General features: G+C 53.6%; 1 protein-coding gene across 2 annotated transcripts in view; it reads left to right on the forward strand.

The window, feature by feature from the left end:
- Positions 1–24,476, forward strand: part of MAP2K3 (mitogen-activated protein kinase kinase 3) — a 30,388-nt gene that overhangs the window by 1,113 nt on the left and 4,799 nt on the right. The window contains exons 1-10 of one of the 2 annotated variants that reach the window (XM_036392637.2): positions 10,973–11,252; positions 15,851–15,883; positions 16,263–16,332; positions 18,071–18,119; positions 20,398–20,511; positions 21,158–21,277; positions 21,437–21,553; positions 21,694–21,745; positions 22,527–22,654; positions 23,225–23,302. In XM_036392637.2, the coding sequence (XP_036248530.1) occupies positions 11,237–11,252; positions 15,851–15,883; positions 16,263–16,332; positions 18,071–18,119; positions 20,398–20,511; positions 21,158–21,277; positions 21,437–21,553; positions 21,694–21,745; positions 22,527–22,654; positions 23,225–23,302 (777 nt within the window). In that variant the 5' untranslated portion in view covers positions 10,973–11,236. Of the gene's footprint in view, positions 1–10,972; positions 11,253–15,850; positions 15,884–16,262; positions 16,333–18,070; positions 18,120–20,397; positions 20,512–21,157; positions 21,278–21,436; positions 21,554–21,693; positions 21,746–22,526; positions 22,655–23,224; positions 23,303–24,476 lie in introns of those variants that run through there. The other variant, XM_036392636.2, reaches the window with a different exon arrangement.

Genomic DNA, 24,476 nt, shown 5'->3' on the forward strand with positions numbered 1-24,476 from the left:
CATGCCTCCAGCCATCCAGCCTTGGAAGGGATCATCCAGGCTTCTTAAAAGGCTGGGACACCTGAGCCCACACCTTTCCTCGGCTGCCTGTGCCGGACCAGCGGATGTGTGCATGGAGGGACGAGGTGAGCCTGGCCCAGGGACCACTTGTGCCAGACGGGAGATGATGCTCAAGCTGAGCCTGGAGGATTTTGGGGGAAGCAGCAAGAGGTGATGCCTGGAGGAGCACCTGGGAGCGCGGTGCTCTCCTCGGAGGAGGTTTGGAGCTGCTCTGTGCGTGCAGGTTTCTGTTGGTTGCGATAAACTGGTTCATTCATGCAGTTAGCCTGGTGTGCTGTGCTGGAGGTGTCACACGTGTGCTGGCAGCTCCGACTCCCTGTGTGACCTGAGCTCCTTTGCTTCCACCAGGGCAGCAGCAGCAGCACGAGGGTGGATCCTGAGTGTGTGGCACACATCTGCCTCCTCTCATCCTGCCTCTCCTTGCCTTGCACCTGCCTCCCAGGGGGTTTTTCCAGGGATGCTCGCAGGTCTGGCTGTGTGCACCTGCTGCTCATGGCAGCTGCTTCCCTCTCTTTCAGGCAGCCTGAATTAAAGCTGAATTTCCCTGGTTTTCCTTAGGGAATTTCAGTGAAAAATCTCAGGTTTCCCTTGCTGGTTCTCCTTGGGTTTGTGTTGCTCAGGGTTGTAAACAGAGGCCTGCTGTGTTGAGGCTCTTGGTTGGTTCTTTTTGTGACAGATGCCTTCCAAAACTCACCTGCCATCACTTTGGTTTAGTCACAGGGCAGTCTCCTGCCTCGGGAGGTTTTTGGGACACGTGGCTGGCTGTGACACCGGCGATAGGAATGGTGCTGTGCCGGGGCTTTGCTCTGCACTAAACATAGCTTGGGAGATAAACACCTTCTGGGGATTTTGTGGAGCTTAGGGAGGATTTTGGCTTTCTTTCTTCCTCTTCCCATCGCTCCTGTCTGCTTGATCCAAGTTATCTCACAGGATCTTGTATGTGGGAGAGCATCTCCTGTGTTATCTTGTGCTGTTGAGGCTGGTGTTTACTCATGTATGCAAAATCTCCCTGTTTTCTCAGGTCACCCAAGTTCCCTTGAGCTGTGTCTCATGGCCTGGGTGGCACTGAAGGAAGGGATTGGGAACAAAGCTCTGGAGCTGTCCCTGTGTCCTCCTTGCAGAGCTTTGCAAGGGACACAGCCTCTGTCTGCAGCTTGCAGCATGTGGCTGGGTGTGATTTTTCCAAAAGGTTCCACCTTTTTCAGGGAATGGATGCTGTGCAGGGGGAGGGTGTTGTATCCCAGAGGGTTAAAGCAGGAGGGGATTGAAGCCTCAGGGAATTTTCAGCCTTTGTGTGGGTGCAGAAACACAGTGGAGGATGCAAGGTCTGAGACTCTGGGGGTACAAAACCAGGCTGTTGCCTTTTCCCTGGGCCTCAAGGTGTATCTTCTGCCTGCCCTGCACATGGAAATCCCTGTGCCCATCCCTGGGGCTATTGGCTGTGCCCTGAGTGGCCCCTGATGCCTGGGAAGCCCCTCCTGGAGGGACAGGCAGGAGCGTGCTAGTGGGGAAACAGTTGTTTCCCAAAATTTTGGGGTTTGCTGGGAAAAGCAGCTGCAGGGAGGGAGGGAGGGTGGGTGAGTGCATGGTGGGATCTGGAGGGAAACCTGCTTGTCCTGTCCTGGCTCACCCAGCACCGATGGCTGAGTAATTCAAAACCGAGTGTTTTTCCTTAGCAGAGAGATTGTCCTTTGGGAATAGAGGTGCTGCTGGGGAGAGGGATCAGGATCTGTCTGGAGCCAGGCTGTGTCTCTGGGGAGGCAGCTCTGCTTTACCACAGAGGCTTGGAAAAACCAGCAGTGAGAAATGCCAGGGCCTGGGGATGAACTGCTGCTTGTTCTCGTGGCACATCTATTCTGGGTGGGTAAATAAGTGGTGGTGCCTTGTCCCTGCCGTGCCCTGGCCGTGCCCTCCGTGGGAGCACACCACTGTTATGCAATTCAGTCTGTGAATCCAGCACTGTCTCATCTGCCATTCACACTTTTCCAGCTGCCATCCCCAAAAAAAGGCAGCTCTGCCAAAAATACACGTGTGGGTCGTGACCTGCTGAAGCAGGACTTTGGCTCCTGGGCTCCTGTGCTGTCCAGGCAGAGCAGCAACCAGCCTGGTGTTCCCAGGGTGTGAGTGCTGGGACAGGTGGGAGCTCTGATCCCATGGAGCCATTATTTAATTTGAGTTAGAGCATCATGGAGCTCGAATCCAATTAATTGTTAACGATCCTGGAGCAAACACAGCACTTTGCTCCTGCCTTCCTCCTCTGCTGCCACAACGGTGGGTGCCTGGAAAATATCATGCTGGATGTGATAAATATTTAGCTGTGCCTCAGAAATCCATTTCCCTCCCTGGAGGGATGCTTCCCTGCTTTTCTTTTAGTGGATAATGAGTCTCACTGCAGGCTGATCCCTTTGTTTTCCAGCTCTGAGCCGTGGTCCAGGGCTGAGCCTGGAGTTTGTTTGCAGAGGTTGTTGTTGTTGCTGGAGGAAACTCATCTGTGCTTTGTAGAGGCTCCCATTGGGAGCAGCTTTCTGGTACTGGTGATTTTGTGCCCCAAAAGGACACCTCGGCAGGTGTGGGGCTCTGTGGGTTTTTGGGCAGAAGATGTTTTTTGCTTGTGTTGGTTAATAAGGCACAGCCTGGGCTGGCTGTTTGCTGGGCAAAGAGCTGGGAGAGGAACTTGTGTTGGCTGGGGACGTGATTTTACTCTATCAACAAAAAGTTTGGGGTTTTGCTGGCATGACTCAGGATGGCTTGTGGGTTCATGTGGAGCTGGATCTACCCGCTGCCTCTTGCTGACAAACCTCTGTAGCACAGGTCAAGTGTTAGTCAGGGATTTGGAGTGGGGGAAAGGGCAGAGAGGATTTTTTTTTTAATGATGGAAACTGGAAGTTTCTGTTGGTTTTTTCCACCTGGGAGATTTTTCATCCATCTCCTCACAGCCTCTTATCTGTGTGGGGGCAATGCTGCAGTGGTGCTGTGGCAGTGCTGTGAGTCCCAGTGTTTGTTGTCCTGAGGAACTCTGGAATTACTGGGCACAACTGCAGCAAGCTCAGATGTCACAGTGCTGCCTTGTGGCCCCAGTGGGCCTCAGTTTGCCCTGGATCTGAGTCTGCTCCCTTTTTTGGAGCTGGGACAGGGCTCCCTGTGTGCTCCTTTCTCTTGCAGCCATTTCTCTGCCCAGCAAAAGGCTGGAGCAGAGGTGCTGCTTGTATGGGATGTGGTGGGTTATGGTGTGGCCAAGGGGAAGGGCAGGATTTGGGGGTCCCAGTGGGTAGGGGAGGAAGGAAATCATTGCCTTGTGCTGGGGACCTGTAGTGGGGTGAAGTGAGGATGAGCTGGAGCCCCTCCAGCACCCACAGAGCTGCCACAAACTCCCTCCTCTTGCCTGCACTGTGCCCAGGGAGGGGCACTGCTGAGTTGATCTGTGCTCCAAGCCTTAATTTCATCATTTCAATTGAAATTATTAAAAAAAAAATTAAAAGATAAATTTCCACTAAAAGCATAACTTGTAAGAGGAGGCAGGATGAGGAGGAGACAACGCTTACCAGAAGTTGTTTGTGGAGCATTCACCCTTCCTCCCCCTTCACCACCACCAAAGACAAATCTGGGTTTGGAAAGGAAGAACCCTCCAGAGTGCTCAATACAAGTAATTTCCCATCAGAGGCTGCTAACCTTAGCTGTGGTTTGGCACTGGCATCAGCCAAGCTGCTGGTGCCTGATGCAGCTCTCTGGGAATGGCTTGGACCCTTTTCTCCCTGGGATCTGCCTGTTGAGCACCAAGTGCCCCTTGTCACCAGTGTTCATCCCTGCTGCCTCCTCTCCTGCTGTGCTAGTGCCTTTTAGGAAGTGTAAAAAGCAGCTTTTAATTTTTGTACTTAATTTCTAAGCATCTTGGAGGTTTCTCATGAGGAATGCATAAATCCCTGCAGCTGGGATGGGGTCCTGCCAGCATCAAGAGCCACATCCTCCCTCAGCATCCATGGGTGATGGCTGTGGACCAGCAGTGCAGGACAGAGGGACAGGAGGGGAAGAAGTTGTCCTGCAGGGCCTGGCAGGTGACAGTCATGTGTGTGACAGATCACAAACACGCGGGGCTGGTTACGTGGATGGGCTGGGGTGGTTTAGGGGAGGATGACGGGGTTATCTGGGGTGTGTCAGCTTGTCTGGGCTTGCAGGCCAGTTAGAAACTGCTCTGTGGTGTGTGTGTGTGTGTGTGTGAGAATTCCTTCCTAGCTGGGGTCCCGTGGGGATGGCTGACACAGCGCTGGGCTGGCTGCTGTGGATGCCTTCACTGGGCTGTGCTAACAGCAGCTTGGAGATGGCAGCAGCCTGACCCTGCTGGCTGGAGGGCGTTTGGCACAGCTGGAGCAGATGCTCCCTCTTGCTGCACAGCAGAGACTGTTCCCTGCTCAAGCTGGTGAAGGACAAACACGCTGCAGGATGGAGGAGTTTTCTGCTGTAGCACCAAGATCTTGGATTAGTTGGTGTGGGAGTGGGAAAGCTGAGGCTTGAGAGGGAGATGATGAAGCAGCAAAGTGTGCAGCCCTTGGGATGGCCCCTCTGAATCAGCCCTGAGCGCTGGGGGCACGGCTGCAGGGCTGTGTTGTGCTGCAGACACGAGGATGTCTTTGCAGCTTGTCACCAAAGGTGACGTGGCTCCTGTGCTGAGGGCCAGATGTGCTCATGGTCAGGGCTTTTGAGGAAAGCTGCTCTGCATAGTTCACAATCCCCTGCTGCTCTGCACCGCTTGGTTTCTCTCCTGACCTGCTGCCAACTTGCACCCTGGCCAAAGCTGAGATGATCTCGCGCTGATTCGTGGCTTTGGCTGCTCTTTGTCACCTTCCAAACACCTCTGAAAGGTGCTCGGGGGTAGGTGACAAGCCCAGCCCCACGTGCCTGTTTGTAAAAGTCCCAGAAAATCCCTGCTGGCACGGGGCAGGGCAGTGTGAGACACCCGTGTGTGCGTGCACGTGTGCTCAGCTGACTTCTGAGGTTTCCCTGGTGTCCCCAGAACTAAAATCCTCCACTCTGTGCTAAATCCTCACCTGTTTCACCTGTGGTGCTGACTGCCACCCCTGTGGTGGTGAGGAAAATAAAAAATAAGATGTAATTGTGCAGAAAGAGGGATGAAGGTGCTGGTGGGTGGTGATGCTGCTGGAGGACCAGCCTGGACCTGACCAGCCCCTGTGCCAAGCTCTGTCTGCCTCTCTTTGGCAGCACCCGTTTTCCCTAGGTCTGGAAGCAGCTCCACACTGCTTTAAGGCTGCTGAAAAGAGGGATGTGGTGGGTGTTGTGATGATCTGCTTGTACAGCTGCCTGTGTTCAGTCCCTGTTAGCATCTGCAGCCTGTTTCCCTCAGGTTTTTGGTTGATCCCTGCAATTGTTTGGCTTTGAGCATCAGGTGCTAGAGGATGGCTGGTGCCAGCCAGGGCTGGGGTAGTCCTCAGAGCCCAGGATACCTGCAGGGCTGTGCTGGAGCTGCCTCTTGTGCTCTGCTGATGCTGCTTTCTTACCCAAGAGCAGCTTTTTACAGGTATTAATTACTCCTGTCCCTGCCTGGTTTCTTGAAGGGTGATGAGAGTGAAGCGAGGGCTGGAGGAGGTGCCTCCAGAAATAACCAAGCAGAAATTGTGGGTGAATTTCTAATTCTTATCAGCCTTGTGTGTGCTGTGCTAAGGTGCTTGAAAACCACTCAGCTTTTCCTCCAGTAGCTCCCCTGTAGGTGTGATGTTTTTGTGTACATTCCAGGTACCTGCAAGAGTTTCCCCTTGATTTTGGATCCACAAAGGGTTTTGTGTTTGGTAACTGTGGGTTTCCCCAGGGGGTTTTACAGCCTCAGCTCAGTGAGGGAAACCATGTGTAAGCATCCCAGGGACAGGAGGCAGGGTGTGTTTCCCTTGATCTCAGACAGGTTTGATGTTTCACACGTCTCCTTCCAGCTCCTCTCCACACCTCACCCTGCAGAGAGAGCGCTGCTCCTTTCCCCAGAACACGGATGTGAGGCTTGCTCTTCTGAGAGAAAAGGGGTTTCTTAAAAATTGATTTTCAAATGGAAATGGTTCTTGGAAGCCCTGAGTGTGCCCCGAGACAGCTGCTGGCTGGGCTGGGCTGAGTCACTGCGAGCTCTTGAGCTGGGATGTGAGCCGGATGCGTCGGGACCAGCCCGGCTGTGGAGACCTCTGCCTTCCTGGGATGGAGAGCTCTTTAATCTGCCTTTACCAGGAAAAACCTGCAACTCTCACTTCCCTGAACCCTGGAAAAAGTGCAGTGTGATAGGGTGGATGTGAGAGAGTGACAGAAGGAGGTGAAAGAAGATCAATCCCACCCAGAGGAGCAGCTGTGGTGGCAAAGCACCGCTGAGCTGTGGGCACGTTTCCTGTGGAGCTTTTCCTTGTCATGAATCAAAGCTGCCCTGTGGGTACTGGGCAAATCCACCAGAAAATAAAAGTGTTTTCCCCACACAGACCTGGTACAGCCTTTGATAAGAGCCAGGGTGATGCTGGGCAGTGGGGCTGGCAGTGTGCTGGTGTTCCAGCCTTTAAGTGGGGGGCATTTTTTAGGCTTTGCAGCAGGGAGTGTGAGGGAACAAAGGAGAGAAGTGTTCACAGGTGATTTCTCATGGACCAGCTGGACGTGGGGTTTGTTCTGGGAAGTGCGGATGCAGTCTGTCCTGTGGGGCAGAGGAACAGTGATGGGAGGGAGGGCAGGAGGAACGTGGTGTGGGTCATAAGGGTGGTGCGGGTAATGCCAGGGAAAGAGGCTGCAGGTCCAGCTTGGTGGGGTTGAGCTCTCTCTTGTTTGTGTCTCCTGCCTGGTTCCCTGGAGCAGAGAAGGGATGGGTGAGAGAGGCAGGGAAGAGGGTTGGCACTGAATATGTACCAAAAAGAGCAAAAATTTGGTGTGGGGCAGCAGGAAATGCAGGGAATTGTACTGCAACACTCTCCTGCTGCTATCTGTGAGCTGCTGGAACAGCACCCTGCTCCAAATGGAATAATCCAAGGTTTTCTCTGCTCCTGCACCTCAGAGATGTGGCGCTGGCTCAGTGCTGGAGGTCAGGAGTTTTCCTCTGAGGGAGCACAGGCTTTGTCCACCCAAGCTGTGGTGGCACCCTGGGAGTGGGAAGCATTCCAGGTCCCTGGGGAATAATGTCACTGTGAACCGTCTGAGCAGCTGCTTGGCTGTTCCCCAGTGCAGATGCTGCTCTTGAAAGTCCTGCCTGAAGTCTGTGGGCCAGGGAAGCACCTGGGTCAGTCTCTTGTTTCTTCTTCTCTCCCAGAGCAGGCAGCTGGGAATGTGAAGGGGTTTTTTTCACCTCCATAAATTCCATTTTCATAGCAGGTGTCTGCTCTCTTACATCATTTGCAGAGATGACATCACTCTATCCCTGCCCAAAGCAAATGGGAGGGAGGATGGTAGAAATCTTTCTTTTTTTTTTCCCCTAATTTTTCTTTTTTTAAAAAGCAGAGAGGGGAATACTTTGCTCTCTTGATAAGTTTACAAGGACACCTGGAAGTACATGAATGATGCCAGTTTGGGTAGAAAAAGTGTCTATTGATGCAGGAGTTGAGTTACTGCTGACAATTACAAAGTCAAACTATTCCCTTTCCCACTGTGCCTCCTGTCAAGCTGATCTATTCCAAGGACAGTTTGAGTTTTCTCTCCCATCAGGAAACTGTCACTAGCCAGTCACATCAATTCCAAGCAGATTTTGTTTTTTCATGGCTTAGCCTACGGAGTGAGAAATCAAAGGAAGGGGTGATGCTGGTACCTGCTGGCAAGGAGAGGGGCACAGGTGATGATGTATCTGGCTTTTTTTTCTTCTAGTGTGTTCTTTGCTTTCCCTAAGCATTCTCTCCTTTGCCTTCCCCTGACAATCCCAGGGCATCAGGGCTGGGATTCCTTCCAGATCTTTGTTTCAGAACAAAGCTGAGTTTTGAAGAGGTGCAGTCTCAGCCACTGCTTTTGGGGAGAAAATCCAGTTGGAGCAAGGGATGCAAAGGAGGCAGTGGCCGTCCCAGAGGATGCTCTGCCTGCACCCCAGCTCGGTGCCTGCTCTGAATAGCTGCCCCTGTGACTGTCCCCACCTTTGCACAGGGCTTTTGCACAAGCTCTGGTGCAGAGCACCACAACTCTGGGCATGTACCTGTTGTGTCCTGTAATGTCACCGTGTCAGTGTCAGCCAGATGGGGCTTCTCAGCTTCCTGAGGGGAGTCTGGCCTCTGGTCACATGTGGGAGTGGAGCCCTGGTGTTCCATTGTCACGGGGCAGGCTGACACATGGAGACGAAATCAAACGTTTTTTTCCAGCCCTCGAGGTTGTGCAGGTAACCTAAAAATACATCAGGAATGTGGCTGGGCGGTGACATCCTCCCTCCTGGGGCTGCCCCAGCCTTATCTGCCTGCTGCACAGAGCCCGGGCGTGGCTGCGAGCCCCAGAGGTGGCTGTGCCAGTGCCTCTGCTTGTCAGACACTCTGGCTGAAGTGCCCATCCCCAAATTCCTCACTGGACACACCGGGATGTCACATCCTTCTCCCTTGCACAGTCTCATCCAGAGCTGGTGGCACTGTGGCTGGGATGTCCTGCTCTGATTGTCCCCAACCTCATGGACAATGTCATGCCCCATCCACGGGGATGAGAAGGATAACACTGTTCCCTTTCCACCTGGATTCAGTTCAAAGGCTCTGTTTTCAAGCAGAGTTTCCAGCCTGTGTGTCCCATGCATAGTGGGGCATGTGAGGCATTCCCATGGGATGTGTGAACAGTGAGCACATCCCAGACTGGGGCAGTGCCTGTACTGCAGCCTTGACTAGGGAAGCTGCTGCCATTCCTGGGAGATTTGGGCTCATCAGGCAGTGTGGTGCTGGGATGGGACAGCCAGCTGGTGCATGGGCTTGTCTCTGAGCAGAGGGAATGAAGTATTCCATGAAAATCAGACTGTCCCCGTGGTTAGGCAGCAACTCTACTTAGGAGACACGTGAAGTAATTTAATTTTGTGGCCTATCCCAAATACACCTATAAGAAGCTCCTTTCCAGCCCCAAATGGGACACTTCTGCTGCTCATGGCAAAGCAGCTCGTCCCCTTCTCCACTCCCTGGCTGTGATGGTGACCCAGCCTTAACTGCAGTGGCCTCGGGAGGGGCTGAGTGTCCACAGGGGAAGGGTGGGGAGAGGGGCCCGCTGTTGGCAGGGCACTGTTTGAGCTCATTGCTGTTTTTGTGGGTGTGCTCTTCCCCTTATTCAAGCCAGCCCCCTGGCAGGAGGCTGCTGGGAGGGATGGGAGCCATCCTTGTCCCTGGCTCTGCCCTGGCATACCCAACCCTGTGCAAGTACCTGAATTCTTCCCAAGATTTGCTCTCCCAGCATCCCTCACCTGTTTTGGGGTGACATCCCTCATGGGGAGGCTTTGTTAACACCACCTGATGCTTTTTGTTCCCCTGGGATTACCTGTGCCCTATAAAGGACTGGATAATTTCTGGCAAATGGTGCACGCCTGGTTATTCCAACTGCACCAGCAAACCTTTGAAAGAGTTCCCAACAGTGAGACTTGAAAGGATGGTTGGGCTTGTTTTTCTTTCTTCACTTTTTTCCCCTTGTTTGTTTACTTTTTAAAGATGCTTTTGAGATGTCAGGAAGCTCAGCTTTATACCACCCCTGGTCCTCAGGCGCTGAAACCCAACGGGACAAATTCAAAGGAAATCTTCTTTCCCATCCCACCTGCTGGGTTAGGGACTTTCTGCTCCAAAGCAGCTCTGACTCTGTGGGTGTCTGTAAAGATCCTTGGAGTGTCTGTGTCTGGGTGAGAGGGAATTAGCTGTTGATAGAGTGAGTGATGGGAGGGCAGCACAGCACTGCTCTCCCCTGGAGTGCTGGGGATGGGTGCTGGCGGCTCTCAGTGCCATCTGCAAGAGCAGCTCCTGCGTCAGCATCCTTTATGTGCTGATGATCTGTGCCTGAAACTATACCCTGGGAGTGGAAATGAGCCTGAGAAAATACCTTCCGCAGTCCTTCTGGGGCTTACATAAACACTATTTAAAATTAGAGCCACTCATTATGTTGGTATGTGCGTTTACCTTGACCTCTGACTTTTCAGCCTGCAAATGTGCCTGGTCCAGCACAGCCTGGAGTCGGGAGAGAGCTCAGCAGCAAAGCACTGGTAGATTTTCTATAATTAGTTCAAGGTAAAGAATCTGGTACAGTATCTCCCCTCCAGGCTGACAGGGAAATCGAAAACAAAACTCCAGCCTGTCAGAGCTGAGCCTGGCTTTGATCAGGAACATCAGCGTTGGCTTCTGCTGGAGTGGCTTTGAGGGAAAGGGGAAGAGCAGCAATTCTTGGCCATGGCTTTTCTTGCACATGCTTGCAGAGAAATGAATGCTTTTATTTTCCCACTCTCCCTTGCTATTTCCCAGCCAAGTGCATGCAGCAATTTATATTTTGCTACCATCTCAGTTGTCACCCTGGAATAGCTGCTGAGCTCCGAGCTGGCATTGTCATGGAACAATATTTCTACTATTTGTTGTGGTAATAGTTGTTAGTGGCAGAGCAATTAAAGTGTCACCTGCAGCACAGTGAAACGTGACCTCTTTCCATCCCAGCACCCCTTTGGTGCCCAAACCAGCGAGCCTGGGCTCTGCTGCTTGGTGCCAGGGCTGTCCTGGAGCAAGGGTCACTCCGCTGGGATGCCTGGGCCTGCAGGCTGGCTTGGAATGGTTGAATTGGTGGGAAGGGAACGTGTCCCACCGGGATGCACTTTAGCAATCCAGCGCTTCGGCAGCTCCGGGAGCTGGAGTTTGGCTCCCCACCAGTTTCCTGTTGACGTCACCTGCTATTTCTCTGCTGCAGTTTTTACAACTGTTGAGCTTTCAAGGGTAATCGGAGCCGAGTCCGGCCAACCTCGGCAGCTGCCGATGAGGGAACGCGGCTCTACCTTCCCCAATTCCCCCTGCTTGCCTTGGCTGCCGCTCCCAGCCTTGGGGACCCCTGGGATTTGGGGACACAGGGCTCTGTGAAGCCAGCGGGTGCTTGGGGCCATGCATTCCCACTGAAAGGAATCAGCGGTGCTTGCAAGAAGTGCCGTGCGCTGGATCCTGCGGGAATTTTTTCCCCTCCCTCCTCCAGTCCGCCCCCATCCCTCTCTCGTGCCAGGCGTGCAGGCGCTGCTCTTCATTTCTGGGAAACCATGGACAAGAAGCAAGGTAGATGTTGCAATTTCCAAAACACGTGGTGGGGGAGAGCAAAGGGCTGGTTTTGGTGCTAAAAGGGGCTGTGTAACTTTCTGGGGTCAATCCACGCGTTTTTGTTTCTCCTGGCTTGGGCAGGGGGTCTCTCTTTGCAGCTGGGGATCTGTTTTTAAAGCGCTGGAAAAGTTGCATGTTTTGTGGGGTTAAAACTCTGGCTGTCTTAATTGTTAAAAAAAAAAAAAAAAAATCAAATCCAGCATGTCTGAAGGAAAATATGCAGAGGGTGAAGCTGGCTTCTGGCTCTGGTTTGAGTCGCATTCCTGGGACGCAGGGTTTTCCAGCAGCTCTTGGTGGCCGTCCCCTGCCTGTTGCATGGGCAAGGTGGGTGCCCACGGCCCCAGCAGTCAGCAGCTCTGATTCAGCACAGGCTGAGAGGCTGTTTTGGGGCTGCAAGGGGCTTTTTGTGCAGCATGGTTTTTTCCTGCTGCTCGCTGGCAGTTTTGCAGAAGTGCGGAGCGCGCTGACCCGCGGGAGCCCCTCTGCAGCGGGACCTCAGTGGCTGATGAGTGATGGCTCTCAGCAGGTTGAGAGCCCTTTTTCCACTTCCATGGATAGCTTTTTCCACTCCCAACAGCGGAAAACAGCACAAAGTGTGCTTCTGAGGAGCTGGCTCTCATGACCAAGCACCCAAATTCCCCTCTCTGCTCTGCACCCTGCCTCCAATTTATTTCCTTTCTTTTCTTCTTTTTTTTTTTTTTTCCTTCATGCTTTTGTGTTCCAGCTCTTTATTTGCAGCAGGGCTGGGATCCACCCTCCAGCTTTCTGCCCTATCCATGGCATCTGACTCTCCTCCTTGGATCGAGGAGAGCCGAGATGCATCCAAAACATTTCCCCCAGCACTAACAAAAGCAGCACAGCTCTCAGAGCAGCCTCCCGTGCCCAGGACTTCACCTGGGGCTATAACCAGAGCCCTGGAGAGGCAGTGGTGAGGTTTAATTTCAAAGGTCGACTCAGGCAAATAGTTTTATTTGCAGTTCTTTAGGTTGTCCTGTTCATTTCTCTCCGCCCACGCCAGCAGAGTGGGAAGGAAAAACCTCCCGTGGAGAGGTGCAGCTTAATAGGGCTGAAGCTGGTGGTGGCAAAAATGAGGATTCCGGTGTTGAATTAGGCAGTTCCAGGAAATGTCTGGTGGTTCTTAACTGGTGGTGGTTATAGCATGAGAAAAAATCTCGTTGGGCTTTTTTTTTTTTTTTTTCTCTTTAGGAGGAAATGGTTCCTTTCTTAGCATAAAGGATGCAGTTACGTGCCTGCAGCATCACGTGGGTTGCAATTTCATCCGCACCAGGAACTTCTGTCAGCTAATTTTCCCCTGCCTGGGTGCAGGGCACCGTGCTGTGTGTGTCTGTGGCTGGCAGCCCTTTCCTGTGCCCAGAATGGTGCCCTGCCGTCCCGTGGGCTCGGGGCTGGCAGCAGAGCCCTGGAGCTCGCAGGGATAACCGGGACACGTCCCCAAATCGCCTTGTCCTGCTGCTGCCTTTTGGCCTTTGCAGAGGGATCTCTTGAGGGGAACTTGTGCTTGCAGACACCCCTCTTGCAAGAGCCCAGTGCCCTGGGAAACTGGAGCATTTCCAGGATTTTCAGGTGACATAAGCAGTTGTGCACATTCTAGCAATTCCTCCTGCGGGGTCCCTCGCGGGATCCCAAATGTGGGAGGGATTGTGCTGAGTCTCAAGGGCAGCAGAGGCAGTGCCAGGGACTCTCCAGTGGGAAGGAGCTGACAGCAGCTGCCTGCGGGGGCTGAAGGGCTTGAATTGCAGGGTCATGTCATGCCCATCCCACTGCCTTTCTGCTTCTCTCTTTCTTCCCTTTTTTTTTTTTATTCCCTTCCCCAGTTTTTTCTGCATTCTCATTCACCCTGAACGGGGCATGGACTCTCCTTGGGGAGAGGCACTGGAGCCACAAGCAGTGGGAGAAGCTTGCAGCAAGGAGTAGTTCAGGCCAGCCTTTGGGAGCTGGAAATCTCGTGTCAAATTTTAGGAGAGCTGTAACAAACGAATCCAACCTCTGCCTCAGCTCCCTGGCTGCAGGGCAGCATCCTGGGTGATTTTATTCCTGCAGGAATGGGCTGAGCTGGGTTTTCTGCCCTTCACAAATGGCCCAGGCAGAGTCTGGGAGTGGTGGTGTAATACCTCTGCTTTAATCAGTGCTTTTTCATGCTGGAGCTAGGAAATGCTTTTTGGGGCTAAGCAGGACAGGCTGGGAAAGGGATGGTTGCTGATTCCACCTCTGGGAAGTCAAGGGTGGAAGTTTGGGAGTACAGGGATGTGTGCAGGGTGCCTGTGACAGCAGAGTTCATGGCCAGTGCACATCAAAAGACTCTCCTGTACAGAGCAGGGGGTTTAGAACAGGGAATCTCTGTGTCCCTTGCTGCCCTGGTATCCCATGCTGCAAATCCTGCCTGCAAGCTCCGGCTCTGCTGGACAAGGCACCCTGTGATTCCCAACCCCACACTGGGTGCTCCCTGCTCCCTCCAACCCCAGAAGGGCTGAGGAAGGGCTCAGGCCATCCTGCAGAGGCCTGGCTTGGGTGCCTGTGGACCCTGCTGCTGCCCTGTGAGTCACAGCCACGGTGCCAGGGGAGCTGCTGATGGCACAGAAGGCGCTTTGTGCCGGCTCTGCGGGGTTACTATGGCAATTGGGGAGAGGGAGAGCAAACAGATGGAGCAGAATCCCAGCCAGCATGGGGGGATTTCAGGGCTTCGTGTGGAGGTCTGGCTGGTAACTGCTTGAGGGGGGGCTGTGTGTGGAGCAGAGAGCAGTCTGAGTTTTGGAGCAGGTCCTGGGGGTGAAACGCTCAGCACGGGGCTAAATCCATCCCCTGGCATAGGATGGGTGCCCACAGCAACTCCCCAGCTGAGTGCAGAAGGACTCAGGGGACCCCAGTTTCTAGATTCTGTTCTTGGCCTCCCACACTGAGTAGCAAGAAGCTGGGAGTGGGAAGGGGAGGCACTGCTGAACCCACGGACAGGATCGTTCCTCTGGCTCCGTTTTGTGTTTGCTCCCGTCGTTGCTCCACTGGGTGTTTTGCCAAGTGCCATCCGTGGGTGTGTGGGGCTATTCATAGTGCCCCTTCCAGCCCTGCTGGGTGGGCAGTGGGGAAGGGAAACTCTGCAGGCTCACAAATTAGAACTTGTGACTGCTCTGACATGGTCAGGTGGTTTCCATCCCAGAGGGATGGGCTTGGGGTGGAGTGGCTCGTGTGCTGGTTTCACTGAGCTGGAAGTTCACATCATGGAAACTGTGCTGGTCTTGGAGCCTTTGGCTCAGCTCTGATGCAGGAAAAGTGGCAGATAAGGTGGGGGTGTGGGCTGATCTGTGCTGATTCCCTCAGCAGGGAGGGATGCTGCTGGTCCTGCAGGTGGGACCTTTGCAGTACGCTGCAGACCAGTTTTGACCCACAACCTCAGTGAGGTTTGCATTTGGGGAAGGACAGGGCAGGAGAAGTGAGTCCCAGGCACCTGTTTTGTCCTGGAGCTGGCAGGGCACAGGGCTGGGGGCTGTCAGAGCTGGGGACATGCTGGGCATGTGTCTCCCTTCTGTCCTGCTGCAGCTGCAGGAGGTGTTGTACGGTGCTGTCTCCTGCTGAAATTCCAGCTCCTCGCTCTCCCCTCCCTTCCCTGGCAGCCTTTGGAGTGCTGGACTTTGTCCACACGCCTGCTCCCAGCAGCCAGGCAGGTAGGAGCTGCTCTGAAAGGCTGTCCAAGGCCACGCTGAGCTGTCTGCTCCCAGCCCCATGCCTGGAGCACACCTTGGTATTCCTGCTCTCTAATGGATCCTCCAGCTCTGTGCAGCCACAGCAGCTTTAGCTGCACAGTGCAGCTGCCTCCTTGTCTCTCCTGGGAGGGATCAGGACCTCCATGCTCTCAGCTGCTGCACTTATAGCCCCTTGGGGTCAGTTTGTTTTCTCGGGGATGGAATTTTCACCTGCAGGTTTCTGGCCCTGCCTGAGCCCTGTTTCCCTCTGCAGCAGTGGGTGTTGTTATCTCAGTGCTGTTTGGAGCTGGGAGGAGGGGGACAAGAGCATCCTCTTGCCAGTCACTCCTGGTGCCTTGTCCTGGTGCCTCAGCCTGTTCAAACACCCAGATTTGTGAGGGGTTCACTGCTGGCTGACAGTCAGCTCATGTCTGGTCTTTCCCTGTTTTCCATTTGTTGTGGATGGGGTGTCCCCTCTCCTGCTGGGACCAACCCCTTGCTTTTGCTGGGTTTTGGAGTGCTTTTGTTGGATTTTTGCTGGATGTCTCATGGTCATTGCTCTCCATGCCAGATCCAGCTCTGGCTCTTCCCAGGAAGGCCAGGCTGGGGCTGGGGCCCTGGGGGTCAAGGAGCCTCTGGACAGGGAATGTTTTTTTGGGAGCCCTGCACATCACTAATGGCGTGGGGACCTCTTGTGGCTGGAGAAACAGGGATGGGGCCAGGCTTGGCTGTGCTCCCAAAGCCCAGCTGCCTCCCTCTCCTGGAGCTCTCCTGGGTCCATGAGCCATGAGGGGCACAGGGCTGCTCTCTGCTTAGGCTGCAGCATGGAGGCTGAGCTGGTGTCTCGTTTTTCTCTTTCAGATTCCAAAGGATCCTTGGAGCCACACAAACCAGGTAAGTGCCCAGCAGAAATTGCAGCTTTCACCCCAGAAAGGGTTTAAATCCCAAAGAGAGGGGACTGTTAATGGCCATGGAGGGTAAAGAGCACTTTTGGGGTACAGTGCTTGGCTGCAAGACCTGGAAAATGGTCTGTTAGTGCACCCTTGGCTATTTCTGCAGAGCAATGCTCAACAGTGTCATTGAGACCCACTCGTGCTCTGGCTCTTGCCTGAAATTTTGGGCAGGTGGTCACTGGGACCTTCTTGGCATTTTGCTGACCATGGTGAGGGGTCCAAGCCGTGCATTCCTGCCTAGTGGCTGCTGGGAAAAGGGTACTTGAAGGAAAAAAGCAAAAATCCATTTGCTCACCTTACGTGTGCATCTTCTCTTGCAGTGAAAGGCAAGAAGAAACGGGATCTGAGGATCACATGTGTCCCCATCAAACCACCCGTGGCCAACACCACGTAAGGATCTCTGCTGCTTAGAGCTTCTCCAGAGCTGCATTTGGCACTTCTCAAGGGGAATGGCCTGTGAAGGGTTCCCAAAATCAGCACAGTTGTTCTTTTTTCTGAAGCTGGGGCTCGTGGGTGATGAGAAGGAATTGCACACGTGTGTTGCTCTGGGAGGTGCCTGTTGGATAGGAAATGTCCCAAAGGCAAAGACTCAGAATCCTCTGGGGTGCTCTCCCCAGTCTTTCTGCGATGGCTCTGCCAATGCCAAAGGGCAAAGATGTGGTAGAGAGAGTAAATCTGCCTGAGGGAAGAATTTTAATGCAGGGGAGGAGAAGTGGTGGTAGCTGGACCTCGACAGAAACCAGAGGCACAAAGGTTGGGGGAGTGTTTTACACGGCCTGAGTATCAGGTTTAGTTTGAGTTGTTTGCAGCTCCTTACCCTGCTAAAAGGAGGACACAGACATCCTGCACTGTTGTGCTGTTTGGGGCCAGTGCCCAGCAGTATCTCAGGGCACTGGAATTTCTCCCTGCCCTGTTTGCTTTGAGCTGCTGATGCTTGTTATGCCATGGGGGAGAGCCCAGGGTAGCTGTGCTTGGTTTGACAAAGAGCAGACTGCTAAAATTCCACTTCCATGGTGCTCTTCCAAAACACTTTGGGCTGCATCACCACTGCTGAGCCTTGTTTGCTCCAGAAACCTGTTCTAGAGAACTCCAGGAGAGCAGTGAAGTCCCCAAAAGGGAAACATCACTGCTGAAAACCCCAGGTAGAAAGAGGGAGGCAGGGGAGCTCCCCCAGTGATGCTGTGCAGCCTCGCACAGCCCTGCCCTGCCTGTGACAGCCACCTCCTTCCCTCACGGGCACATCTGTCTCTGCTCCTGCCAGGGTTTGAATTTCCCCTGGAGAAGGCCTCATGCTGGAGTCTGCAGGGCTTTGCATGCCCAGAGTCTGGTGCAAGCTGCCCACTGCTCCTTTTCTCCCCTCCTTTTCAAGCTGCAGTGCAAATATTTGCACAGTGCAAGGCTTTTGCTCCGAGCCCAAAGTACTTCCTTGAAGCTGGAGGCTGCTCTGGTGGGAATTGAGACTAAACCAGTTGGGCAATCACTGCTCTTTAGAAGCTCCCAGGGGATGGGGAGAACCCAGAAGTGAGGCACAAGGGGCAGAGCACTCGTGGTGGCTCTAAAAGTACCGTGCTGCCCAGAATGGGAAGTGGGCAGCAATAAGGAAAAAAAGCCATAAAGGACAACTTTCACCTGCCTGGTGTTGTGCAAAGGGTGACACCAAAGTGCTGCCTGCTCTGCCTGCCTGGAACAGGCAGCAGAGTGTACACAAATGACTCACAGGGGAGGAATTACCTGTTGTTCCCTCGCGTGCGTTTCGGGCTACGTGGCTGTGCTGGTACAACACCTGCCTGTCAAAACATGACAGCTGAGCTGCTCTGCCACAGAAACGTCTCATCTCGGCTCCTCAGGCTCCTCTCCTGAGCAGGAATGGTTTCACAGCCTGGTGGTTTGGTGCATGTCTCACCTGGCTGATTCCCTGGGGTTCTCACTGTGCCCCGTGGGTGTGGGGTGAGGCGTTACTGGCACGATTTAAGCATTTGTGGGTGTTTGGAGGGGGCTGGTTGGAACCTACAGTGAGGCACAGGGGGAAAGCAGCAGCTGAAAGTGCTCAAAGGAATGTGAAACCTGGCTCTGGCCAAGAGGGTGAATGAAGCTGGGCTTTCTCCTGACTCTGTCTCATTTCTTGCAGGCCCCCAAGGAACTTGGACTCCAGGGCCTTCATTACCATTGGAGATAAAGTACGTGTCAATGGGGTTTCTTTTTTTGCTTCCTTCCAGTTTGGTTTTCCCTGGGCATGGAGAGCTCTGTGGATTGTGCCTTGCAACCTGTCAGATCAGGAGTGCAGCCTCCTGGGGTACAACTTTCAATCTAAACCATTCTAGGATGATCCAACCCATCTGTCCTAAACGAGGGTGGCCTCACCAAGCTCTCAGACTGCCCCAAACCAAGTCCCTTTATCCTGCCTGTGTTGCTGCTTGAGGCCCAGGAGAAGCTGGGCACAAAGTTTCTCTCTGGTTCTCAGTCTTTCCTAGTGACCTGATGAAAAGCACTGCTGGAAATAGCCACTGTCCCTCTTTTATTTCATTCTCTTGTTATGGGCTCTCTTGGGGCTGCAGAAGCTGTTTGCAAATGAGCTAAAAATACCCTGCATTGGATCAGCCCTATATCTGGACCCTTCCAGGCTGGGAGGTGGCTTGGCTGATGGGATCTGGGTCCCTTGGCCTCAGTGCAAGGATTAGGGTTGAGGAGAGGAAGCTTTGGCTGGGTCCAGGGAACAGTCCTGCTGCCTGTGCTGTTTTCTGGGCCTGGTGTTGAGTGTAGCAAGAGCTCTGGGAGAGATGCTCTCTGTGACAGCCTGGGCACTGTGTGTGCAAGGGGACAGTGCTGCAGCCTAGGGAAAACTCTCTAGAGTCACTTCCTTGCCTGCTCCAGTGTTTGCAGGAAGGGTCTGGTCCGGGTATTTTGGAGTAACATGGTGAAGAGGACTGGGGCAGCAGTCCAGCTTCAGGAGTGGAGGTGGGTGGTGACCTCGGGTCCCTGGGATGTGCACAGGCCATGCCATGCATCCCATTGTCCTGGGAGGGCTCCTCGGGTGCATCCATCACCTCTTGTTGCTGGGCAGGGCAGTGCTGGTTCCTGGAGCATGCTGGGAGCCTTGAGGCAAATGCCAGGAAAGGAAAAACACAATAACCAGGAACAACTGCAGAACACGTGTCCAAAAAGCACCACCAGATCCTTCCTGGAGGCCCCTGCGAGCCTGCTCTGCTCCTCTGCCTTCTGCCTGTGCTCTCCTCACTTCAGGATCCACGTCCTGCCCAGGAAAGGGCCGGCACCTTCCTGTGCTGGGCAGGGCACAGCTCAGGCTGAGCTCAGCCCTCCACATCTGGCTGCAATCCACAGCCACATCTGGCTGGGACCAGGGCTGGCAGGAAGGTCGGGCAGACCTGGTGGCTGCTGCCTGTGCTGAGGGGACAGTGCTGGCAGCCACATGTCCCAGCCAGAGGCCGTTTCCTCTCTCCCTGCTCAGGGCGTAGCTCCGTATCCGGAGCTGTGCCGTGCTCCTTTCCCACCCTCACTGCCTTTGTGGCCACTGGGGCACTTTGGCATCCTGGTATTATTTTCGTTCCCTGAGACCGGAGGAGAGCTGGAGGCTGGATAAAGGCTGGCTGGAAGGAGGCTGTGACTTATTAGGAGCCATGAATGCTGCATCCAAAAATAGCCCGTGTGTCACTGGGTTGGTGCCCTGCCCAGCAGAGGCAGCAATTACAGGGGAACGTGGCTTTAGGGAAACTTGTTTGTGGCTGGTGCAGGAGCTCGCTGGCTCCCTGCAGTGTTGGCCACTCGCTGGGGTGAGCACTGGCCATGGTTTTTTCACAGCTTAGGTAGTTGTTTTCTTGGTGTTAACTCAGGTTTTACCTTGCTGGCAGCTTTGTGGTGGTAGGAGAAGGTACTGAAAATGGGTAAAACCTGTGTGAACTCACTGGTAATTAGAAATGGAGTTGCTGTGTGCACCCCATCTAAGAGAGGCTTTGCACAGGTGTTGTTAGACACACACAGGGGTTTTTGTGACTGATGATTTTTGGGATGTGGGGAGAGGTGAGGGATCCCTGGCTGTTGGTGGAGGCTCCTGGCAGCTGCCCATGTTGGCACAGGAGCTGTTAAAATCCTGCAGATAGTTCAGCAACTGCAGAAATACCCTTGGTGGGTAATCCCCCACAGGCACTGAGGCACCAACCTTTGGTGCCCTGTGTAGTGGCAACGTTCCCTGGGCTTAAAGGATGAAAGTCCTGATCTCCAGCTGCAGAGGGGGAATTAAATGAACCCTGGTGAGTGTGGGGTGAGAGGGTTTGGGCTGTGATTCAACAGAGCCAAAAATACCCCCATCCTCTCCAAGCGTGGTGCCTCCGGAGTCCTCCATTGTCGAAACGCTCTGCACCAGTGAGCTGACAGTGTTGCTGATGTCCTTGCTGATAAACCTGCTTGTCCCTGATGCCATTTTGTCCTCTCTCCCTAAAGAACTTCGAGGTGGAAGCTGATGACCTGGTGAGCATTTCAGAGCTGGGCCGTGGGGCCTACGGTGTGGTGGAGAAAGTGCGGCACGCGCAGAGCGGCACCATCATGGCCGTGAAGGTGAGCACACCTGGCTGGGCTGGGACACCTGGCTGAGCTGGAGACACCTGGCTGGGCTGGGGACCACGAGGGACAGCCCCAAGGGAGCAGAGGAACTGCTGAGCTCCACTGGTTGTGACAAAACGAGGGTGGGTTTATCTAGGTTTGGCAGCCTCTGGCATTCCTGGTGTGGTTTGGCCAGTGCAGGCTCTGTGCTGATACTGGCTGGGCACAGTGGGGTTGTTAACAGGCTTGGGAATCCAGGATTGGTGCCTGCAGTGCAAGGCTGGCGTGGCACAGTGCCTGTCAGGATGCTGGCCTGGCCCTGCACCCTCTGCAGAGCGTGCCAAGGGTTTGGCATTCGTTAAGGCTCTGTCTGGCAGAGGCAATTTGGGCGTCTCCTCCTGGGTGCTGCTGGCTGCAAAATAAGGATAAAACACCCTGGCCCCAGGACTGCAGGTCCTGAGTCAGGCTGGGGGATTCAAGGAGCTCAATCAAAAGTTATAGTTATGGCTTTTTGCTTTGCTTGCTTTTAGCCATGCACATTGGCCAGTTAGCCAACCTAAAACAAGTGTTTGAATATCTACTAATTTCTTCTATCGTTTGAATATCTGATATCTGGTTACCCCACCCACACCAAACTCTTGTTGTTTCATGTTTGTCTCAGAGGATTCGAGCCACTGTGAACACTCAGGAGCAGAAGAGGTTGCTGATGGACCTGGACATCTCCATGAGGACAGTTGACTGCTTCTACACAGTCACCTTCTATGGAGCCCTCTTCCGTGAGGTACTGACCTGCTGGGTGCCTGGGGCCACCTGGGGCTGTGGGATTGCACTGGAGGCACCAAACTGTCCCCAAACACCCCTCTGTGTTCTTCAGCCCAGCCCTTTATCTCCCCTGGGTTTCCAGGGAATTCCCTCTCAGCTGCTTTCTCTCCATCCGCAGGGTGACGTGTGGATCTGCATGGAACTCATGGACACTTCCCTAGATAAATTCTACAAGAAAGTACTGGAGAAGAAGAAAACCATCCCTGAAGACATTTTGGGGAAAATGGCTGTGTCTGTGAGTGGCTCTTGGGTTCTCAGATGGGTTTGTGCATCCCCTGAGCCTGCTGGAGGCCTCTGCTGAGGGCTGTGGTGTTTGCAGTGAGAGGCTGCTGCTGCCTGTGACTGATGGGTGCTTTTCCACTCTCTTATCCCCAGATTGTACGAGCTCTGGAGCACCTGCACAGTAAACTGTCTGTGATCCACAGAGGTAAATGCTGGATGGGGTTAGTGGAGTGTGGTTGGAGATCCAAGTTAGGGGAGGGCACCTTTCCAGGTGTGCTGTGTCCCTGTGGGATGCCTAAAGTGGAATCTGCTGGTGCTCAGGACTGTGGCGAACAGATCTAGATGCTTGTTCCTGAGATGCTTCCCTTTCTGCAGGATGTTGTTCTCTTCCTCCTTTCCAGATGAAGGGTTGAATGTAACAACAGAATTCCTCACCACCTGTATTTTATGAGCATCTCTGTCCCTCTTGGAGTACAGAAATGCCTTGAAGGCAGCTCTTGGAGATAAAAATCCCCAAATCCTCCTGGCTGAGTAGTTTTAGCAAAGTGAGGGCTGAAGGAGACCTTAAAAATCACAGATGGGAATTGTAACACCCAGGTCTTGCTCTCCACCCTGGTGAAGTCCCTTGTGTAGTTGTGGACAGATCAGGATGTGCATGAGTCAAACTCTCCTGAAGATTTGGTGGAGCTGTGCTTTTAAGGCTGTGCTGGGCCCATCAATCTCTCCTAAGGAGCTGGGGATAAACTCCTCAACATTTTATTTCAACCTTTTGACCTGCCTGGTTGGAGAGGGGACTTGTTCTCCCTAAGGACACGGTTGTCCTGTGAATAACTTTTATTGCAATAAGACTGGTGGGGCTTTGTCTCCCTTCCCCTGTGTTGGGGCCTGCCTGGTCCCTCCCAGGCCTGCAGGGAATTGCCACTTTTGTCTCAGACTCTTCAATATCCCTGAACAAGCTCAACTTTCCCTCTTGCATTTCCTCTTAGACGTGAAACCTTCCAACGTGCTGATCAACAAGGAGGGCCACGTGAAGATGTGTGACTTTGGGATCAGTGGTTACTTGGTGGACTCTGTTGCCAAGACCATGGATGCTGGCTGCAAACCCTACATGGCTGTAAGTGCAACCCCTGTGCAGCCTCAGTCCTGCCTGTAAGAGGCTGCTGCTCAGAAATCAGCCTGTTCCCCCTCCAGCCTGAGATGAAAGCCACTCAGGAGTGCTCTGCTCTCCCTGACTCAGCAGAGCTTCCCTTTAAGCCCAGCTCTGTGTTAATCCCACAGTGACTCTCCCTCTGCCCCTTCCATTTGCAGAAGGACACAAAACTGGTTGTGGCACTGCTCCTTGTTGGAGAGAAAGTGCTGAGGCTTTTCTTGGCAGGATTGTTTAGTTTCATCCTCAAGTCAGTATGAATTTCCCTTTGCCATCTGTGGCATCCATGTGGGAAGTGTGTGCTCCTGGGGGAGGGATCATGCAAGCCTCACTCCCCTGCAGAGAGGGAGAGTTGATGTGAGTTGTGTGGAGCAAGATGTGGCTTTCATCAGAGCTGGATTTAACCTCAGACCCTGCCTCCCTGAGGACATGAGCCAGGGAAATCCACCCAGCCTGGCTTTTGGAGCCAGGGATGTGCTCTGTGGGGTTTGCACTGGGAAAGCAGGAGTGGTAACATCTCCCATTTTGCTGTTACAGCCAGAAAGAATAAACCCTGAGCTGAACCAGAAGGGCTACAACGTGAAGTCAGATGTCTGGAGCCTTGGGATCACAATGGTAACACCAAGGGCTGGGATCTGGATCTGCAGCCCAGGGTTTGGGATGGGGTTTGGGCAGGTGGGGCTGTACCCTGCTGGGAGCACTGGCAGCTGGGTGGGTGCCCATCAAGTAGGACTCAATTTGAACATGGGCAATGAGGTTAATTACCCAGGGAATTCAGGCTCCCAGCAGGCAATATCAGGATAACAATGAATATCCACGCTGAGTATCCAAGAGTCTGGCTTTGAATTGCCCTGCAGCTCCCTGCCTGCTGGCTGAGGGGTAGTCACTGGAGCAGGGTTTGCTGCAGGTGGGGCTCAGCCTTCCTGCTTCACCCCCAAGTCACCAGAGCCTTGCAGGGGATTCCAGTCCTGCTGCAGTGAGAGCTGCTGTGTGTGGTTTGCAGCAAATCCTGCCTGCGGGGTAGCTCAGAGCAGCCAACAGGAAGGGGAAATGCTTTCAGTTCCAAAATTGCAGCTGCTTGGGATGGTTTATCTGCCTCCTGCAAGAAGCAGATCTTGCAGAAAGCAGCTGAGATCCTCTGGCGCCAGTGGACAAAGGAAATCCCAGCTGCTGCTCCGAGGGATGCTGCCTGGGAAACAGCTCCTGCTTTCCAGGAGACTCTCTCTGAGGGTAGATTATTTTCAGGAACTTTTCCTGTGCCCTCTTAGGCTTTTGTTTCGGGGGCTGCATCCCTATGTTTGTGCATGCTGTGTCTTGGCAAATATTCCCTCTTCCCCAGCGTGGGGATCCAAACCCAAGTGCCAGACCCAAGGCCCTCTCCCTGGTGTGCCCATGCCAGGGCAGAGCTGGTCTGGCTGACTGGAAATGTCATCAGGAATGTCATCTGAGCTGCAGGAAGCTGTGGGATGGGAGACTGAGTGATGGAATATCCAAACCTTTCCAAAGCTGGAAGGGAGAGGACACCTTGCTGGAAGCTGGCCAGCCTGCAGCTGAATGGAGCCCCAGGATGTTTGGTTCCTTCTTATGTCTTCCTCCTGGGCTGGCTTCCTGGGGTGTTTTAGGTTTATTTTCTTTATGAAGGAGTTGGATTGATTTCAGGCCAGACAGTTTGTGGGCCATTGAGTTGCAGGGCTGTTCCAGGCCTTCCTGGGCTGGTGGCTTCATTCAGTTTTGAAGCAGCAGGAACTGAGCTCCCCTGGCTTGAGCCAGAGGCAGGGAGGGACGCTGG

Source organism: Molothrus ater, chromosome 16, assembly GCF_012460135.2.
Source record: "Molothrus ater isolate BHLD 08-10-18 breed brown headed cowbird chromosome 16, BPBGC_Mater_1.1, whole genome shotgun sequence".
Lineage (NCBI taxonomy): Eukaryota > Metazoa > Chordata > Aves > Passeriformes > Icteridae > Molothrus > Molothrus ater.